Genomic DNA, 19,156 nt, shown 5'->3' with positions numbered 1-19,156 from the left:
AGCTACTTGGGAGGCTGAGGCAGGATAATCGCTTGAACCCCGGAGGCAGAGGCTGCAGTGAGCTGAGATTGCACCATTGCACTCTAGCCTGGGCAACAAGAGCGAAACTCCACCTTAGAAAAAAAAGAAAAGATATACCTCGATGTAGCATTTTTGTTATTTATCCTAAATGGTGTTTTTTGAGCTTCCTGGATCTGTTCCTTTATGTCTACCTTAGTTCATTTGGGCTGCTGTGACAAAAATATCATGAACTGGAGAGTTTATAAACAACAGAAATTTATTTCTCACAGTTCTAGGGGCTGTGATGTCCAAGACCAAGGCACTAGCAGTGTCTGGTGAGGCCCTGCTTCCTCATAGATGGCACATTCTGGCTTTGTCCTCACATGGTGTCAGGGGCTAGCTAATTCCCTGGGGCTTCTTTCATAAGTGCACTAATCTCTGTCCTGAGGATAGAGCCCTCATAACCTGATTGACTCCCAAAAGCCCCACCTCAGTACTATCATATTGAGGATTAAGTTCCAATATAACTTTTGAGGAGACACAAACATTCAGACCATAGCTTTATCTATCATTAATTTGGGGAAATTTTCAGTCACTGTTGCTTCAAATGTTTCTTCTGTTTCTTTCTCTCTCTTTTTTTTTTTTTTTTTTTGAGACGGAGTCTTGCTCTGTTGCCCAGGCTGGAGTGCAGTGGCATGATCTCAGCTCAATGCAAGCTCCTCCTGCCAGGTTCATGCCATTCTCCTGCCTCAGTCTCCTGAGTAGCTGGGACTACAGGCGCCTGCCACCACGCCCCGCTAATTTTTTGTATTTTTAGTAGAGACAGGGTTTCACTGTGTTAGCCAGGATGGTCTCGATCTCCTGACCTTGTGATCTGCCCGCCTCAGCCTCCCAAAGTGCGGGGATTATAGACGTAAGCCACCACGCCTGGCTTTCTTTCTCTTTTTCTTCTCTTTCTGATATTTCCAAAAAGTCTCCATGTTCCACCTTTTGTAATTGTCTCACAGTTCTTGACTCTTCTTCTGTTTTTTCTTTTTCATTCTTTTTTCTGATTGTGTGTCAGCTTTTGAAGTATCTATTGACATCTCTTCGAGCTCACTGATTCTTTCATTGGCCATATCCATTCTTTTGATGAACCCATCAAAGGCATTCTTCATTTCTGTTATGGTGTTTTTTATTTCTAGTATTTCATTTTTATTTCTTCTTAGTGTTTTTATCTCTTTGCTTACATTACCCATCTGTTCTTGCATGTTATGCCGTTTTTACATTAGAGCCCCTAGCATGTTAATCTTAGTTATTTTAAATTCCTGGTTGGATACTTCCAATATTTCTTTCATATCTGAGTCTGGTTCTTATGCTTGCTCTGTCTCTTCAAAGTGTGGGGTTTCTTTTCTTTTAGTATGCTTTGTAATTTTTTGTTTGAGGCTGTATATGATGTACTGGGTGAAAGGAACTGAGTTAAATAAGGCTTTAGTATGAGATTTTGTTTCTCTGGCTAGGAGTTAGGCTTTGTTTACTCTTTGCTATATAGTCATGGATGTCAGAGGCTAAAATTTCCTCTAGTGTCATTGTGTTGTCTCCCTTGTCTTTTCTGGGGAGCTCCCTAGAGGCTTCTTTGTAAAGTAGCTCTGAGTCTTGCAGTGTCTATCCCTAATCATGGGAAAACATCAAACAAACACATACAGTGGGACATCCGACAAAGTACCAAGTGTCAAGGATCGTGGATTGAATCCTGAAACAGAGGAAGGACACTGAAGGAAAGACTGGGAAAACCTGACTGAGGTCTGGAGTTTAGTTAGTGATACTATACCAAGACGAATTTCTTAGTTTTGATAATTTATTAACAGTTATGTTAACATTGGGGGTAGCTGTGCAAGGGGTGTGAGAATGCTGTTATATCTTTAACCTTGGCCCATGGTTAAGGTGTTTCCAGTGTAAGGTCACTCTTATTCCTTGTAGTTAACATATATTTGGCACCACAGGATTCATTCTGGAATTCTTGGCTTATTCATAACTTTTTTTCTTTTTCTAGTAGTGAGAAACCTGGCTTTCATGCAGAGTTTACAAACGCCAATTTAAACTTTTGTTTTGTCATATGCAATAATTTTATTACCTGTATTTATTTCAGAGCTTATGAATTTTTAATTATTCTAAGGGCTAACACAGAACTTTTTCATGTTTTCTACTCTTCAAGAGTAGGTAAGACTTTAGTTTGTAATACATTACAAGAGGAATCCTGTGGTTCTCTAAGAGCTAATTTGTCTTGGCAAAAGGCCTTAGCGAGCTGTGAGTGGTGGCTCATGCCTGGAATCCCAGCACTTTGATCTGAGACGGCTGGATCACCTGAGGCCAGAAGTTTGAGACCAGTTTGGCCAACATGGCGAAACCCCATCTCTGCTAAAAATACAAAAAATTAGCCAGGCATAATGGCATGCACCTGTAGTCCCAGCTACTTGGGAGGCTGAGGCAGGAGAATTGCTTGAACCTCGGAAGTGGAGGTTGCAGTGAGCCGAGATCGTGCCACTGCACTCCAGCCTGGGAAACAGCGAGACTGTCTCAAAACAAACAAAAAAAAACAAAAAACCCCCCAAAAACCAAAAAAATTAGACGGGCGTGGTGGCATGCACCTATAGTCCCAGCTACTCAGGAGGCTGAGGCAGGAGAATCGCTTGAACCCAGGAGTTGGAGGTTGCACTGAGCAGAGATCATGCCGCTGCACTCTAGCCTGGGTGACACAGTGAGTATCCATCTCAAAACAACAACAACAACAACAAAAACAAATTTAAAAACCCAACAACAACAAAACCAGCAAACAAAAAAACTAAACAGGCTTTGGGGAAAGAGCAATCTAATTATCTGATTATATGACTGGCACTAAGATGGGAATGACTCTGGCCTAATTTCTTCAATTTACATTTTAAAATAGGAGCTTAGTTAGCCCCCAAATAATATTTAATTGATGTATTAGGGTTGGGGAGTGAATATTTTTCAAAGCAGAAGATATTTCTCAATTCTTGCTTACTTTTAGAGGTTGAAGTTCAAGGAAGCCCCTGCCTTGGCACTGTATTCCAGGGAGGTATTTGGAGTTAATTTCAGGGCTTAGCAGTGACTCTTTAGAAAAGCAGTATACGATTGAAATGTAATGTGTTACAAATGAGATCACTACAAGTAATTTAAAAATGTGCTAGTAGTGTTTCTTTTTCTGAGACGGAGTCTCGCTCTGAAGCCCAGGCTGGAGTACAGTGGCACGATCTCAGCTCACTGCAAGCTCCGCCTCCCCGGTTCGCGCCATTCTCCTGCCTCAGCCTCCCTAGTAGCTGGGACTACAGGTGCCTGCCACCACTCCTGGCTAATTTTTTGTGTTTTTAGTAGAGACGGGGTTTCACCGTGTTAGCCAGGATGGTCTCGGTCTCCTGACCTCGTGATCCTCCCACCTCAGCCTCCCAAAGTGCTGGGATTACAGGAGTGAGCCACCACACCCAGCCTCTAGTAGTACTTTTATCAAAAGTAAATAGAAACATGAAATTAATTTTCACAATACATTTTATTTAAACTAGTATGTTCACAATGTTAAAATTTCAACATGTAATCACTATAAAAACTACTAGTGAGACATTTCACATTACTTTTTTCATGTAAGCCTTTGAAATCTGGTGTGTATTTTATATTTACTGTACATCCTGATTTGGAATAACCACATTTCAATCTTTCAATAGCCACATGTGGCTAGTGGCTACTGTGTTAGAGCAGTTCTAGAACAAAGGAGTCCCTTTCAAACTATTTTGAAGTCATCGTCTATAAGGCAATATGAAAGCTGATCTGAATGATTTCTCCTTTTCCAGGAAAGGAAACAAAAATGAAATCATGTTAGGGCTGCATATTTTATGGATCCCAGGAGAAATACACATAGTCTGAAAGAATGATCTCAGTCAGAAACTCAGAATGAATCATATGAATTAAACATTGGACAATGTCCAATGCTCAGCATGTGTTTTTGGTTTATACTAAGAGCATATTATGCCACCAAATACAGATATTTACTATTATACTTCGTGTAGGAGGTATACTGAGACATTGTTCTAGACTACCACAGTTCCATATTTTGTGAAAAGTTATATTGCACTTTTTTTTTTTTTTGAGAGTGCGCCCAGGCTGGAGTGCAATGGCATGATCTCAGCTCATTCCAGCCTCTGCCCCGCCCAGGTTCAAGTGATTCTCCTGCCTCAGCCTCCCTAGTAGCTGGGATTACAGGTGCGCACCACCACGTCTGGCTAATTGTTGTATTTTTTAGTAGAGACGGGGTTTCGTCATGTTGGCCAGGCTGGTCTTGAACTCCTGACCTCAGGTGATCCACCCGCCTCAACCTCCCAAAGTGTTAGGATTACAGGCGTGATCACCACGCCCAGCCTTATATTTCACTCTTTGGGAATTGCATCTTACTGTAATCTTAAACTACACTAAAATAAATAATGTAAACCTTTTGTCAAATTGCTCAGAGTAGGTTTCTACTTTGGTTATAAGGAATAAAATTCATGCTTTTGTGTACACACTAGACATCTAAAGCAATCAACTATAGTTAACAAGCAGTGCTCTTACCAAAAGGTAACTCTTTCTAGAATCTGGCACACCATTTAATATCAGTATGAGCATATGGTGGGTTTAATAATTGTTTTCCATGTTTATAAGTTTTCTTTAGTTTTATAAGCAGTTAAAAAGAATCCCTTTCACTAAAATACAATCTGTGGTGGGACTTCTAGCTTTTCTCGATCTTACGCTGCTAGATTTATGTCACTGCCATAGCTATGCAATGGGTGATATTTACACTATCCTCAAACAAAGCAACCAGAAAAACACATCACTGAATAATACAGATATTCTGAAGTCAAGCAAGCCAACTTTGATTAACAGATCAATTTCCTTAGAAAAGTTGATGAAACCAAAGACTGAAGTTCAAACAAAAAGCCCTCTCGAGGGGGTATGAATTTCTGGTAACTTATGGGGTAAGAAAAAGAGCAAGAAACTTGGAAGTAGGGAAGAGAAAAAAGAAAAGGAGCAAGAGGGGATAGCCAGCTCTCAAAAGTCTCCAATAGGAAAGCAAAATCTGTATCTAGCCAGTACCAACATGTGAAGAAAGAGTGAGCATAGCAAAATTTAGAAAGGTTGCTTGAAAACCAAACAAAAAACCAAACACCTGTAATCCTAGCACTTTGGGAGGGTGAGGTGGGCGGATTGCCTGCACTCAGGAGTTCAAGACCAGCCTGGGCAACATGGTGAAACCTTGTCTCTACTAAAATCAAAAAAAAAAAAAAAAAAAAAAAAAAAAATTAGCTGCGCATGGGCTGGGTGCGGTGGCTCACGCCTGTAATCCCAGCACTTTGGGAGGCCAAGGCGGGCAGATCATGAGGTCAGGAGATCGAGATCATCCTGGCTAACACAGTGAAACTCCATCTCTACTAAAAATACAAAAAATTAGCCGGGCGTGGTGGCGCGTGCCTGTAGTCCCAGCTACTCGGGAGGCTGAGGCAGGAGAATCACTTGAACCCAGGAGGTGGAGGTTGCAGTGAGGTGAGACTATCCCACTGCACTCCAGCCTGGCGACAGAGCGACACTCGTCTCAAAAAAAAAAAAAAAAAAGTCTCTTTTGGCCAGATGTGGTGGCTCACACCTGAAATCTCAGCACTTTGGGAGGCCGAGGTGGGTGGATCACTTGAGTCCAGGAGTTCAAGATCAGCCTAGGTAACATGGCAAAACCCCGTCTCTACCAAAAACAAACACAAATTAGCCGGATGTGGTGGTGCACACCTGTAGTCCCAGCTACTTGGGAGGCTGAGGCAGGAGAATCACCTGAGACCGGGAGGCAGAGATTGCAGAGAACTGACACTATGCCAAGGCACTCCAGCCTGGGCGACAGAGCAAGACTCTCTCTCAAAAAAGAAAAAACAAAAAGCCTCCTTTAAAAAATGCAGTTTGATGCTATAAATTTATCAGTTAATAGTTTTTGGGGAAAAAATGTTTTCTGACATTTGAATAAGAGCTATAGACGAAGTCCAGCATTAGTCATGATTCTGGACTAAGTCGGGAAATCTGGAATCTCTTCCCAGCTCTGGGAGGTACAAAGTTTTAAAAAATAAGTTAAGGTCAAAATGCTGGAAAACATTCAGTTTATTTCCTTATTAACTCAACTGTTCACTCATAAACGACAGTAACACTTGGTGCTATGGGTCATGCACTGAGGTCAGAACAAGGAACAGAAGAAAATGAGGTAAATTGATAAATCTTTTTGTAGGCTGAGAAGGGAGAGAATGCTGGCATGCCTACTCTGTGCTGTTTTTGTTTTGTTTGTTTGTTTTTGAGATGGGGTATTGTTCTGTTGCCCAGGCTGGAGTGCAGTGGTGCAATCTTGGCTCACTGCAAGCTCTGCCTCCTGGGTTCACGCCATTCTCCTGCCTCAGCCTCCCAAGTAGCTGGGACTACAGGCACCCGCCACTACACCTGGCTGATTTTTTGTTTTAGTAGAGATGGGGTTTCACCGTGTTAGCCAGGATGGTCCCGATCTCCTGACCTCGTGATACGCCCACCGTGGCCTCCCAAAGTGCTGGGATTACAGGCGTGAACCACCGCGTCCGGCCCTCTGTGCTGGGTTTTATGATGTCATCCAATAACTCACAACTATGTAATTTATTTCCTTTTTACAGATAAAGAAATGGGGGCTCAGAGCAGTCAAGAAGAACATGCCCCAAGTTGTTCGTCAGTGAGGCGGAAATTGTGGTGTCCTTGTGTAAGTTCACAGTTTATACTTTACCATTATACTGTGCTCCAAATTATCTGATATTTACTTTCAAAGTACGTGTAGGAAGTTTACTATGACGATGCAGAGACATTGTACAGAATCCAGTCCCTTGATTCTCAGGTCCCCAGAACACTCACTTCACCATTTTGTTGACCTCTTCTGTCAACTTAAACCTGGCACTCTCTTGGCTGGCTTTCTCTGCTCTTTCTGGGCACTCCAAAGCTTCTGTACTTACATGCTACAATTCCAGTCACAGGAAGATGCTGAGTTCTTTAGTCCCAGATCCATATTCCTGAGAAAACCTAATTGCCTAGGCTCAGGTCATAACTCTGTATCTGTTTCAGTTGATTATGGCTGGGCCTACTGCCCCTCTGTATGGTGGTGGGGCAGAAGTTCCCAGAGAGAGGCAGGGGTGACAGAGACTGTTGTCTCAAATGCTAGGCAGGCATCTGGAGTGGTAACCACTACATCTGTTCACAGTGAGCACATCCTTCCAGGGAAACTGGGTTAATCATCTCTATTATTGAAACTCAGAGGTATAGTGTTTCTTCATAGGAATTTTCTTTCCTTATTTGAGATGGGGGTCTCACTTTGTTGCCCAGGCTGGAGTGCAGTGGTGTGTGATCTTGGCTCACTGCAGCCTCCCCTCCCGAGTTCAAGCGATTCTCCTACCTCAGCCTGCTGAGTAGCTGGGACTACAGGCATGGGCCAACATGCCTGGCTAATTTTTGTATTTTTCGTAGAGACAAGTTTTCACCATATTGGCCAGGCTGGTCTTGGACTCCTGACCTCAGGTGATCTGCCCACCCTGGCCTCCCTAACTGCCGGGATGACAGGTGTGAGCCATCGCGCCCAGCCTATTTATAGGAATTTTCTATAGGTATATAAGTAATAATTTGAAGGTCACAACTCGATGCCTTTTCGTGTAACTGTATCTTGAATGGAACAAACATTTTCTTTCTACGTAATTATACATAAATAACCCAATGCTTTTTAATACCCATGAAAAACCATTAGCTCAAAGACACTTGCAAAATGGTATCAGGTTGTTTTCCTTGGTGTGTATTAAGTTTGAAGCAAAGGGGATTTTCAGATACCAAGACGAAGTAGAAGTCTTCCACCAAGTTGAAATCATCACATTGCAATTTAATCGTATGATACAACCAATTTTTTGATGTGTTATGCCATTCGCCAAATACCATACAAAGTACGGTATGCCTTCTCAGTGCCTTGTTAGTAATTCAGTTACAGTTCTGCCAAACTTTCTTTAAAGGAATACAATTCTCAATCTTACACTGTTCAGAGCACAAGCATAGCTTATTGTATACAAGAGATGTGCATCAGTTCCCACTCCTCAGGGACTGTATGAATTTGGCTTTATTTTTATTTTTTGACGGAGTCTCACTCTGTCGCCAGGCTGGAGTGCAGTAGTGTGATCTCGGCTCACTGGACTCTGCCTCCCGGGTTCAAGTGATTTTCCTGCCTCAGCCTCCCAAGTAGCTAGGACTACAGGTGCACACCACCGTGCCCAGCTGATTTTTTTTGTGTTTTTAGTAGAGACGGGGTTTCACCATGTTGGCCAGGATGGTCTTGATCTCTTGACCTCATGATCTACCTGCTTTGGTCTCCCAAGGTGCTGGGATTACAGGCATGAGCCACTGTGCTGGGCCAAATTTGGTTCTTAGAAACCAAGGAGTGATGTGTGCACCAGGCCCAGGGCTGAAGAGCTGCTTCTCACTAGATGCCTCTCTTGGTCTGGCTTCTGTATCCAGTCCTATGCAGGGTTAGCTCTGTTCCTCCTTGCGGCATCTGTGTTTCTCTTTCTGCTCTGTCTCTCCCCATCTCCTAGTCCAAACATCCAAAGAAATTAATTACCTCCAGGAGATCGAGACCATCCTGGCTAACACGGTGAAACCCCGTCTCTACTAAAAATACAAAAAATTAGCCAGGCGTGGTGGCGGGCGCCTGTAGTCCCAGCTACTTAGGAGGCTGAGGCAGGAGAATGGCGTGAACCTGGGAGGCAGAGCTTGCAGTGAGCCGAGATCATGCCATTGCACTCCAGCCTGGGCGACAGAGCAAGACTCTGTCTCAAAAAAAAAAAAAAAAAAAAAAAAAAAAAAAAAAAAAATTAATGACCTCTGCCCCTAACTGAACAAAGCCCTTCATCTAAGGCCACCCTTTGGTTGGCAGCCTTAGCGAGACATCTGCTTCTGGTCAAATCAATGTCTTGTCCACAGGGAGGCCCAGCGCTGTTTCTAGTTTTAGCTGGATGCAGGGTGTCAGACATGGCAGGTACTACGGTCTACCTGGCGGGTATCAAAGAGTTGGTCGATGTTCTCTCAACAACCTAATAGGGACCAATCGTGTAAGGCCAGTAGTAAAGGAGTTTGAAGTTCCCTTTCAGAAACCAATTAACAACCCCAAAGAGATAGTGTCTAACATAAAAGAGCAGCCATAAAAATATACAGTTAAACATATTTAATAGAAATATTAAAATAATCATTACACTTCCTCTCATTGCAGAAACCATGAAAGAATATGCCTTTTGTAATCAAAGAAATTTTTTATCATGCAAAAAAGTATTTTGTTATGACATTCTTAAGTAGAGACTATATTTCAAAACAAGTTTATACAGACTTCAAAAGGTCTAAAGTCAAAGAGAAAGTGAAATATATTTAAATATGGTTAGTTACATCGTATGCAGCTGGCATACTCATATTCACAGTTTATAAAGTAAAAAAACTAAACTCTTCATGTCAGCTCTGAAATAGATGCATTTTCATTCATACATTCACTAGTTAGGTCTGTTCTTCTAAGACAGGAGGAAAGACGAGATATATGAGATATATTTTAAAGAACAAACTCAACATATCAGCAGCAAATTTCAGTTAAACTAAATTGGAAACCAATGTTCTGTGTAACCAAAGTGCAAAGTCAGTTCTCCAGCTCAGAAAGAAAATTAAGAGTATAAACTGAAGGCTTAAGAGAACTTCAGAGAGCATACTGTATGATTAACACATAAATATTAAAAATTATCCAATTTTTGATTTAAGAACAACACAGTTTGGATCTAGTCATTAAAACATATGCAGAGGTGTCAAAGGCAAGTAACACTACCACCTAAGGTTATTCGGAGGAACTGTGAAGATGTAGCACGGACCTCTAAGGTGTCTAAAATCCCTTCTGATGGAAAGCTTATGGAACACTATCTGCCAAAAAACACTGAAAGCACCAGTTTTATATTTAGATCCAATGCTGAGTGATATAGTCACTGTTGGGATAGGTTTTTATTTGGGAAAATGGAGAGGATCCTCAAAACAGATTCATGGCTTGCATGCAGTGACACCCTATCAAGAGCCTGGAAAGACACCATGAAATCACCTCAACTCAAGTGGTGGGCCCACCTATTCATAGTCAGTGTTACACTAGCCAGCTCTAGGGCTCTGACAACATAATGAGTTTTGAGATAGTATAAAGAAAAAAAGAAGAGTTTATTTTAAAGCAAATAACTAAACTGTATTTTAACTTAGCATAATTCACTGCAGCATATTTACTTCATAGCCCCTTAACATGTCACTTTTACCAACAAAGCTTTTTCCTTCATATTCTAATCACAAGTTTCTCAACAATTTATAACAATCTGTAAATCTGACCTTGCAATAAATAGTCATAAAACGTTATTTTTATTACTATTATTATTTTTAGAGACAAGGTCTCGCTCTGTTCCCCGAGCTGGAGTGCAGTGGTACAATCACAGCTCACTAGCCTCAAGCGATTCTCCAGCCTCAGCCTCCCAAAGTAGTGGGATTTCAGGCATGAATCACCACACCTGGCCTTGAAACATTATTTTTAAAGCCTAAATTCCAGTTGGTATGGTACCAAAATTTAGTTTAACTTCAAAATTCACAGTACTGCCGAGAAATGGGCGGGTCCTGAGGTTCCAGAGAAGTGGGGAGTGAATTCATTCCTGGTGGTTTTATTCTGGCAGCATGCATGGGAGATCACATGAGTTAGAGAGCTGTGGCCTGGTATCAACACTTCAAGCTGTTGTACTTTTACTTCAAGATGAAACTTTTAAAATACATCTGTCATATAGTACAAATATATGTAGATGCAAACATATATACACACTTTTGACAAAAGAATGGTGGTAATATACATGAACCATTTTTGTAAATAGATTCTATTTGGTTAATAAAAATATTCCATCAACCTATCGAAGTCCAGACCAACTATGAAGATAGGATGCCCATCCAGAAGAACGGGAAGCATTTTCTTCCTCACCTTTGGAAAGTAAAACAAAAAAAAAAAAGAAAAAAAAAGAAAAAAGAGAGTATTAAAATTTCTCAATGTAAAAATCTATATTTTAGAACCACTCTACAATATAAGCAAATAATGTGTTTTTTACTGATTACATGCCTTTTTTTTGGGGGGGGGGGCGTTCTTTTTTTTTGAGACAGGGTCTTGCTCTGTCACCCAGGCTGGAGTGCAGTGGCGTGATGAGACTTCAATGCAGCCTTGATCTCCCAGGCTCAAGTGATTCTCCCACCTCAGTCTCCCAAGTAACTGGGACCACAAGCTGTGTGCCACCATGCCTGGGTAATTTTTTGTTTTTTTGTAGAGATGCGGGTCTCACTGTTTTCCAGGCTGGTCTCAAATTCCTGGGCTCAAGTGATCCTCCCACTTCAGCCTCACATTGTTGGGATTACAGTCACGAGCCACTGTACCCATCCATATGTCATTCTTTAGACATATTACTTACTAAATTTCTCTTTTTAAAGGATATACTGAATTTCCGGTTGAGCCAACTTAACAGCTAATTTTATATTTTAGCTTTAAAACATTGATAAGCAACATGAAGCAATCTAGAACTTAACCTTTAAATGGCTTTATTAAAGAAATCCAGCTATGAAAATCATGCAGAAATGATTATTTACAAACAATCCTACCAGCACATAAGAAATTCTTCCTCTATTCTGAAATACCGTCTTCTCACAATATACTTTGATGTTATGAATCAATGTCTGTTCTTGAACATTATTTTTCTCCATTAAACAATTCCAAAATAAAATTTCCAGCACAACTAAGTATTGTTGACGATGAGGATTTAAAAAAAAATTCTTTTAAAACAGAAGCTTATATACAACTTAGAATCTAAAACCAATAGATTTATGGTAAACCTTAAAACTGAACCAAAACAAACAAAAACCAAAGTTTTAATCATTTAAAAATCATGCTTATTGAGGTACAACTTACTTATAGTAAAACCTGCCCTTTTCAGTGTATAGCACTGAGTCTTGACAAATGCACAGTTACGTACCACCACCGACAAAGGCCTGGCACATTTTTACCTCCTCAAAGTTCTCCCTGGCTGCTTCTCCCACTCCTTGGCAACCACTAACCTGTTTTCTGTCCTTATAGTTCTGCTTTTTTCAGAGTGTCATATAAGTAGAATCACACTGTACATAGTATTTTGAGTCTGACCTCTGTCAACTGGCATAAGGCATTTGAGAATTATCCATGTTGCTGTACTGGCAGTGCACTCTTTTTTATTGCTGAGCAGTATTCAATTGCATGGCTGTACCAGTTTATTCATTTGCCAGTTGAAGGATAACTCACATCTTCCTCGTTTTTAGCAATTTTAAAGAAAGTTTCTATGAATAATTGTGTACAGGTTTTTAAATGTTTTGGAGATATAATTCATATACCACATAATTCACCTTTTTAAAGTGCATAATTCACTGGTTTTTCATATATTCACAAGGTTTGTGCATAGGTTTTTGTGTGAATACTGGTTTTCATTCCTCTTGGATAAAGATTTAATTTGGTATTACCCTTCCAGACACCTTTCTGTGTTTTCATACGTATATATGTATGACAGTTTGACCTTAGGCAGAGTAGCATTTTCAAAATTTTACATGGGGAAATTTTCTAGAGTTAAAGCCATTTTATTTTTCTGTTCTGTCTGGTTTTATCTGCGTATTATTTACAATCTGCTGCGTAACAAATTACAAACAGTACCTTAACACATATTTATTTCACAGTTTCTGTGGGTCAGGAGATCAGAAATGGTTCTATTTCAAGGTCTCTCACAGGGCTGCAATCAAGATGTTGGCATGGCTGGGGTCTCATTTGAAGGCTGGACTGGAGAAGAATCTAATTCCAAACTTATGTGGTAGTTGGAAGAACTTAGTTCCTCAAGGCCGCTAAACTGATGGCCTGTGTTCCTTGCCTCTGGGATGGTAGCTTGCTTCAACAAAGTGTGCAAGCAGAGAAGACAGAGTCTGCTGGCAAGATAGAAGCCACAATCTCTTGTAATCTATCATTTTTGCTGTAGTCTACTGGTTAAAAATAACTCATTAGGTTAGCCTACTGGCTCTCAAGGGGAAGAGATTATACAAAGGCATGCATTTCTGGAGGAGGGAATGAGGGCAAAGAATCCTGAGAAGTCTGTCTTCCAAAATCTGAAGAACTTCTAGAAAGTAGGAGGAAGCGATATTGCTTAGGGATGGACAACTTGGCACTGGTTATGTATTTCAAGTGAGGTAACCTTGTTCCCAAGAATAAAGAGAACCAGACGACTGTAAACATTTCCCTAAACTGAAATGCAGACTGTTGTATGTTCCCCTGAAATGAATGGTGTAAGCTGAATATAAGATTTTTGACAAAATAAAAATTTTGCTGTGTTCTCAGGTCTGGCAGGCTCCTGCCCTTGTGCAAACAATGTTCCTGGCAGCTATTCATCTCCTTAGGTAAATAAGAATTGGAGAAAAGCTGTGCTGAGATAGGATGCATTTGCTCTTGCCTTGGAAGGTTGTTTTCTGATAAGGTTCTATATCCTCTGCAAATCAAATCAGGCACTTACAGTGTGAGTATGCATTCTCTTCCTGCCAGTCTGGAGATGATCAAAAAGCCTATAACAGGCTTGGCCTATTTTCCTATTGGGTTGCTGGGCTTTTTTTTCATCTTTATTTACTTGTAGAGAATTTTAGACCTCTGTGTATGTATGGTGTACAAGTGACAATATTCAGATCTGTAAACTGTAACGCAGTCTGGGAGCAAAGAAGATATAGAAAAATGAGTTTTACTTCCTGCTTGAGTAGTAAAATTGAGATTCAAATTTTGCATATAGAAGTACTATATGGCTAACTTATTTGGGGAGCAAAACTGACTTACCGTAAGTCTACCTGAAATAGAAATGAAACACTCAATTTGTGAAATATGCTGAGTTTTAATGCGTGTGGGGGCAAGGTGAATTAACATTTGTGATGCAAGGAGAGGAGCAATCTATACTTACCAGTGTCTATTTGACATTGGGGACTACTGTTACACTCTAAGTCATTTTACCTTATAACGCAGAGTTGTAACACGCTACTCTGAGCAGCTCATGACATCTGCTTGAAATTTAAGTTGGGCCCCTAATATGTGTTTATTATAAGGACTTTGATGCTGCTTTTCCGAGTTGGGTAACCTACTTTACCCCCTAAGCTAATGTTTCCCAAATACACCCAAACCCACAGAAAGGAAAACTATTCCTCATTAACTTACAGCCAACATCATAAACATTTTATATCTAGAGCTGATGATACAGTCAGGTATTTACCAACACTCATGTATATATGTAGAGTTTCAAGAAATTGCTTACCCTTACTAGATGCAACATATTCTAATGTTTGACATATTATTTTTATTTCTTAATTTTTTTTTAAAGATGGGGTTTTACTCTGTTGCCCAGGCTGAAATGCAGTGGCATGACCAGGATTTCGACCAGAAGTTTGACTGCAGCCTCGAACTCCTTATAACAATCCTGCTGCCTTAGCCTCCTGAGTAGCTAGGACTATGGACACATGCCACCAGATCTGGCATATTTTAAAATTTTTGCAGACATAGGGTCTCACCATGTTGCTCAGGCTGATTCTGAACTCCTGTTCTCAAGCAATCCTCCTGCCTGGTCTTCCCAAACTGTTGGGCTTACAGGTGTGAGTCACTGAGCCCAGCTTGTATTCTTTTGATTTTAAAAAAATATTCTGAATGTAATCCACCAAATTAATTTCACCATCCACTAATAGGTAGCAACCTGAATGAAAAATACTGTTATAAACTTTACACAAAACCAGAGATTATAAACATTTGCTTCCAAGGAGATGAGAGAGGCAAAAGGTACTTGTTTGCTCTGATGGGCCCTGTTTCCTTCAGTGCCAGGAAGAGTGGCTCTCAGACCTTTCTTCTGGCATCCCTCATGTATGCAGTGTTGGTTATTATTTTCAAGGCCTTGGTAACAAAATGCCCCTAGTGTGACCAGTCAGACTGACAGTCCATATCTGTAATATGGTGGTAAGTTTCCTTTGCATGTCTTTCTTTCTTGCATCTTAGACCTTTTACCTAGGAAATTTTCTTTTTGCTTGAAGTACATCATTAAGAATTTTCAGTGAAGGCAGATTCTTAAAGTTTTTGTTTTCCAGAAGAGATCTTGGAAAATATAAAAGGTTGGCAGGTATTTCTTTTAGTACATGAGATAGTATTACACCAATGCTGTTGAGAAGTCTATTGTGAGGCAATGTGTCTTCTTTCTCTGGCTGCTTTTGAGATTTCTGTCTGTCTTTTTTAGGGGCAGTTTTACTCTTATGTGACTAGAAGTAGATTTCTTCTTTTTTTTTTAATACTGCTTGAGATTTTATTGGGGTTTTGAATCTGTGGATAGATATCCTTCAACAGTTCTGAAAGATTTCCAGCCATTCTCTTCATATATTATCTGTGCTGTATTCTTGTCTCTCCTTTTAGAACTTCGATTAGTAAAACCATGTTTGATGTCTTTTCCCACTATTGTTTTTTGTTTCTCCCATGCTGAATTCTGTGTAATTTCTTTTGAACCATCTTGTAGTTTACATTCTTTTTTTTTTTTGAGACAGGGTTTTGCTCTTGTTGCTCGGGCTGGAGTGCAATGGCACCATCTCGGCTCACTGCAACCTCTGCCTCCTGGGTTCAAGCGATTCTCCTACCTCAGCCTCCCAAGTAGCTGGGATTACAGGCATGCGCCACCACGCCCAGCTAATTTTTGTATTCTGAGTAGAGACGGGGTTTCACCATGTTGGCCAGGCTGGTCTCGAACTCCTGACCTCAGGTGATCTACCCTCCTCAGCCTCCCAAAGTGCTGGATTACAGGGGTGAGCCACCGCACCAGGCCTTACATTCTCTCTCTTTAAGAGAGAATGTAAGGTATCTAAATCTGCTGCTAAACCATCATTGTTTTTAATTGTAATAAGGTCTTTTTTATGTACTCACATTGATAAGAGACAAGTAGGAAATAATCTTTAAAGGGCAAACTAATTTAAATGTGTTTTCCTGTCTGTTTACAGGACTTAACAAATGCACATCTTAGAGTTCTGGGTTTCTAATGCGTATCTCCTCTATGAAATTCTTTAAAAATATCTGTTATTGGTATCCCTTAGGTTAGTCTCTTTTAGAACTTCTAAATCAATGGACCCTTAACTTACAGGAGCCACCTGGACGTTAGCAACGTCTACATTAAACATGCTGAGCTTTTAAAAGAGGCCTGTTAGACATGCTGAGTATTTTGAGATAATATCATTGTTGTATTGAAAACTTTTGAAAACTTTAATTTTAAAATGCAAACGTTCTTAAAGTCCTGGTTAATTTTATAACTATAAAATTAGTTATAATTTTGAGATTTCTGTCTTGTTTTTTTATAGGGGCAGTTTTACTCTTAGGTGACTAGATTTCTTCTTTTTTATAACCATAAAATTAGGTTTACTTTTCTTAGAATAAATTAAAGACAGTGAATTTGTAATTTGAATAACTACTAAAAATATACATGATGTATTCTTATTTGGGCCCTTGTGACGAAAATACTATTGTGGCTATAGAAACTTATCCTATAGTTTGAAGAACTGAGATTACTGTCAGTATTGAGAACATTCCTCCTTCATCATTAGAAAGATTATAAAAAACCAGATTCAAAGAAACTATCAATACTACTTATGAAGTATGTCTGTAAAAAAAATTAAGCCTGAATCTTATCAGGCCTCTAGACCAGGGGTTCTCAAGGTATGGGCCCCAGACCAGAAGTATCAGCAACAAATTGCTAAAAATGCAGAATCTTGGGTCAGAAACTGGGGACCAGCAATTGGAATTTTAGTAAGTATACCAGATGATTCATATGCCTGCTCAATTTTGAGGATGACTCCTATCAGTTTAGTTATTAGGATTTACAGGGGATGGGGAACATGTTAAAGAGCACCAACTAGATAAGGTCAATCAGTCAAAAGTAAGATGTCTGGACATTCTGGGCCTCCTGATGTCTTAGAAAGCACACAATACCATCTATGATGTGTTTTTGTCCACCATCCCACCCAATTGCACCTGGATCTTCCTATTTATAGGCAATTGGAACAAGTTCAGTGTTACCCTGTAATGATTAAAACCCAAATATAGGACTGCTATAGCATAAACGACCACTTTCTTCAATTAATAAGTGGCACATTAAAAATATATTTATATATATAATTGTTATAGATGAAAAAACAACAAAATGGCCGGGTGTGGTGGCTCACACCTGTAATCCCAGCACTTTGGGAGGCCAAGGCGGGCAGATCACAAGGTCAGGAGATTGAGACCATCCTGGCCAACATGGTGAAACCTCGTCTCTACTAAAAATAGAAAAATTAGCTGGCGTGCATCTGTAGTCCCAGCTGCTGGGGAGGCTGAGGCAGGAGAATCGCTTGAATCCGGGAGGCGGAGGTTGCAGTGAGCCATGATTGGACCACTGCACTCAAGCCAGGGTGACAGAGCAACACTACGTCTCAAACAAACAAAAACACAACAACAAAATAAAGCTTAAGGAACATCAACCAAATGCAATATATGAGCCCTATTTAGGATACTATAAAAAGACATTCACAATAACATAGGCAAAATGAACATAAACTAGGTATAGGTGACAGAGAAATCCAATAAACATTGAATTATTCACTGGGGAAAGAAATGACGTGTGGGATTTAAGTCTATAACTCTCCCGTATTTACGCCAAAAGATTGTCCGAGTTGAAAACTGTTAGAGATGGGTGACAACTCAAGAGAGATTATAGTGTCTTCCTTGTATGCTTGTAAATGTCAAAAATAAAAGTAATTTAAAACTAAAACAAAAATGAAACCGTAATTCTTAAGATGCAGCTTGAATTCAGTTAACTATAGCAGTTGTATATGAAGCATTTCAAAGAAGTTAATGACATCACAGTATTAAATCCATCTGACATGGAAACCAACTCTAACTACATCATAGTTTTTTTTTTTTTTTTGAGATGGAGTCTCGCTCTGCCGTCAGGCTGGAGTACAGTGGCGTGACAGCTCACTGCAACCTCCGCCTCCTGCGTTTGAGCAATTCTCCTGCCTCAGCCTCCTGAGTAGCTGGGACTACAGGCGCATGCCACCACGTCCAGCTAATTTTTGTATTTTTAGTAGAGACGAGATTTCACCATGTTGGCCAGGATGGTCTCGGTATCTTGATCTTGTGATCCGCCTGCCTTGGCCTCCCAAAGTGGTGGGATTATAGGCGTGAACCACCAGCGCCTGGCCTATGGCACAGTTTTAAAATTGCATTTGCCTAGAAAGTGGACTGCTGTATATAGACCAAGTGTTGGGCTATATGACTCCATTGTCTTAGGCTATTTGGGGTTGGAGGAAGGAAGAGGGGTGAAGTAGAAAAGGAACAAGCTAATAAATGTTTTTTAAAAAGTAGAATTTAAAACAAAATCACGTTCAGCTGAACACCAGAACTCAACACCAGGATAAAAATCCAATTTTCAAAGAGCTAGAAGATCAAGCTAAGCACTTATTGTATTTTGCTGAACATTAAAATTATATAAATGTACTACAGTTGCCTCAAGATGTTAAAAAGTCAGCTTTTCAAATCTAGTCATGGCCTACTCATATGATAGACCCAATTCAAATGAGCAAAATTGAAAAGTTACACATACAGACAACTTCTCAACCACCAGGCTGTTTAGTTTAAGTTAGAAGTCAGAAGTTCTGAGACTCTCCTTTTACCCACCTTGAGCAACCGCAGCAAGTTTTCCCTTTTCTTCAGGGCTGAGCTGCAACATCGTATTTATAACAGGAAGAAGTCTCTCTCTTTCACTACCTGGTTTCAAGAAAATGAACTGCAGCAAGACGTTCTTCAAGTATTCCAGGTTAGCTGCAGACTTCTCTCGCTCTTGATTCCTTTCCAATCTTCTTATTTCACTTTTGAGAAGCTGGTGGTAGAGAAATGAGTTAAAAATGGGCTTTAGGAGCTTCTGATTAAATATGGCAGACTGAACTCATGTATTTTTCTTCTCTTCCCCCCAAATTT

The 19,156-nt window shown here is 40.1% G+C and overlaps 1 protein-coding gene and 1 long non-coding RNA gene across 9 annotated transcripts in view; one reads left to right on the top strand and one right to left on the bottom strand.

The window, feature by feature from the left end:
* The window catches only part of LOC112208192 (uncharacterized), a 28,784-nt gene that overhangs the window by 8,355 nt on the left and 1,273 nt on the right, over nt 1-19,156 (top strand). Inside the window, exons 2-3 of the long non-coding RNA XR_002942591.3 lie at nt 6,696-6,778; nt 12,835-18,995. This is a non-coding gene — a long non-coding RNA (uncharacterized LOC112208192). The remainder of the gene's footprint in view (nt 1-6,695; nt 6,779-12,834; nt 18,996-19,156) is intronic.
* The window catches only part of GCC2 (GRIP and coiled-coil domain containing 2), a 62,244-nt gene continuing 52,341 nt past the window's right edge, over nt 9,254-19,156 (bottom strand). For 7 of the 8 annotated variants that reach the window (XR_008546494.2, XM_054678719.2, XM_024354505.3 and 4 more), the window contains 2 exons: nt 18,857-19,058; nt 9,254-11,074 (listed from right to left, as the gene is read on the bottom strand). Coding sequence is in view for 7 of the 8 variants with exons in the window: in XM_054678719.2 (XP_054534694.1) it covers nt 11,004-11,074; nt 18,857-19,058 (273 nt within the window). In the remaining variant the exon portion in view is untranslated. The other variant, XM_054678720.2, reaches the window with a different exon arrangement.

The sequence above is a fragment of the Pan troglodytes genome, chromosome 12, assembly GCF_028858775.2.
Source record: "Pan troglodytes isolate AG18354 chromosome 12, NHGRI_mPanTro3-v2.0_pri, whole genome shotgun sequence".
In the NCBI taxonomy this organism is placed as follows: domain Eukaryota; kingdom Metazoa; phylum Chordata; class Mammalia; order Primates; family Hominidae; genus Pan; species Pan troglodytes.
The sequence above is the reverse complement of the archived record's forward strand: the minus strand, read 5'-3'. Positions and strand labels throughout refer to the sequence as shown.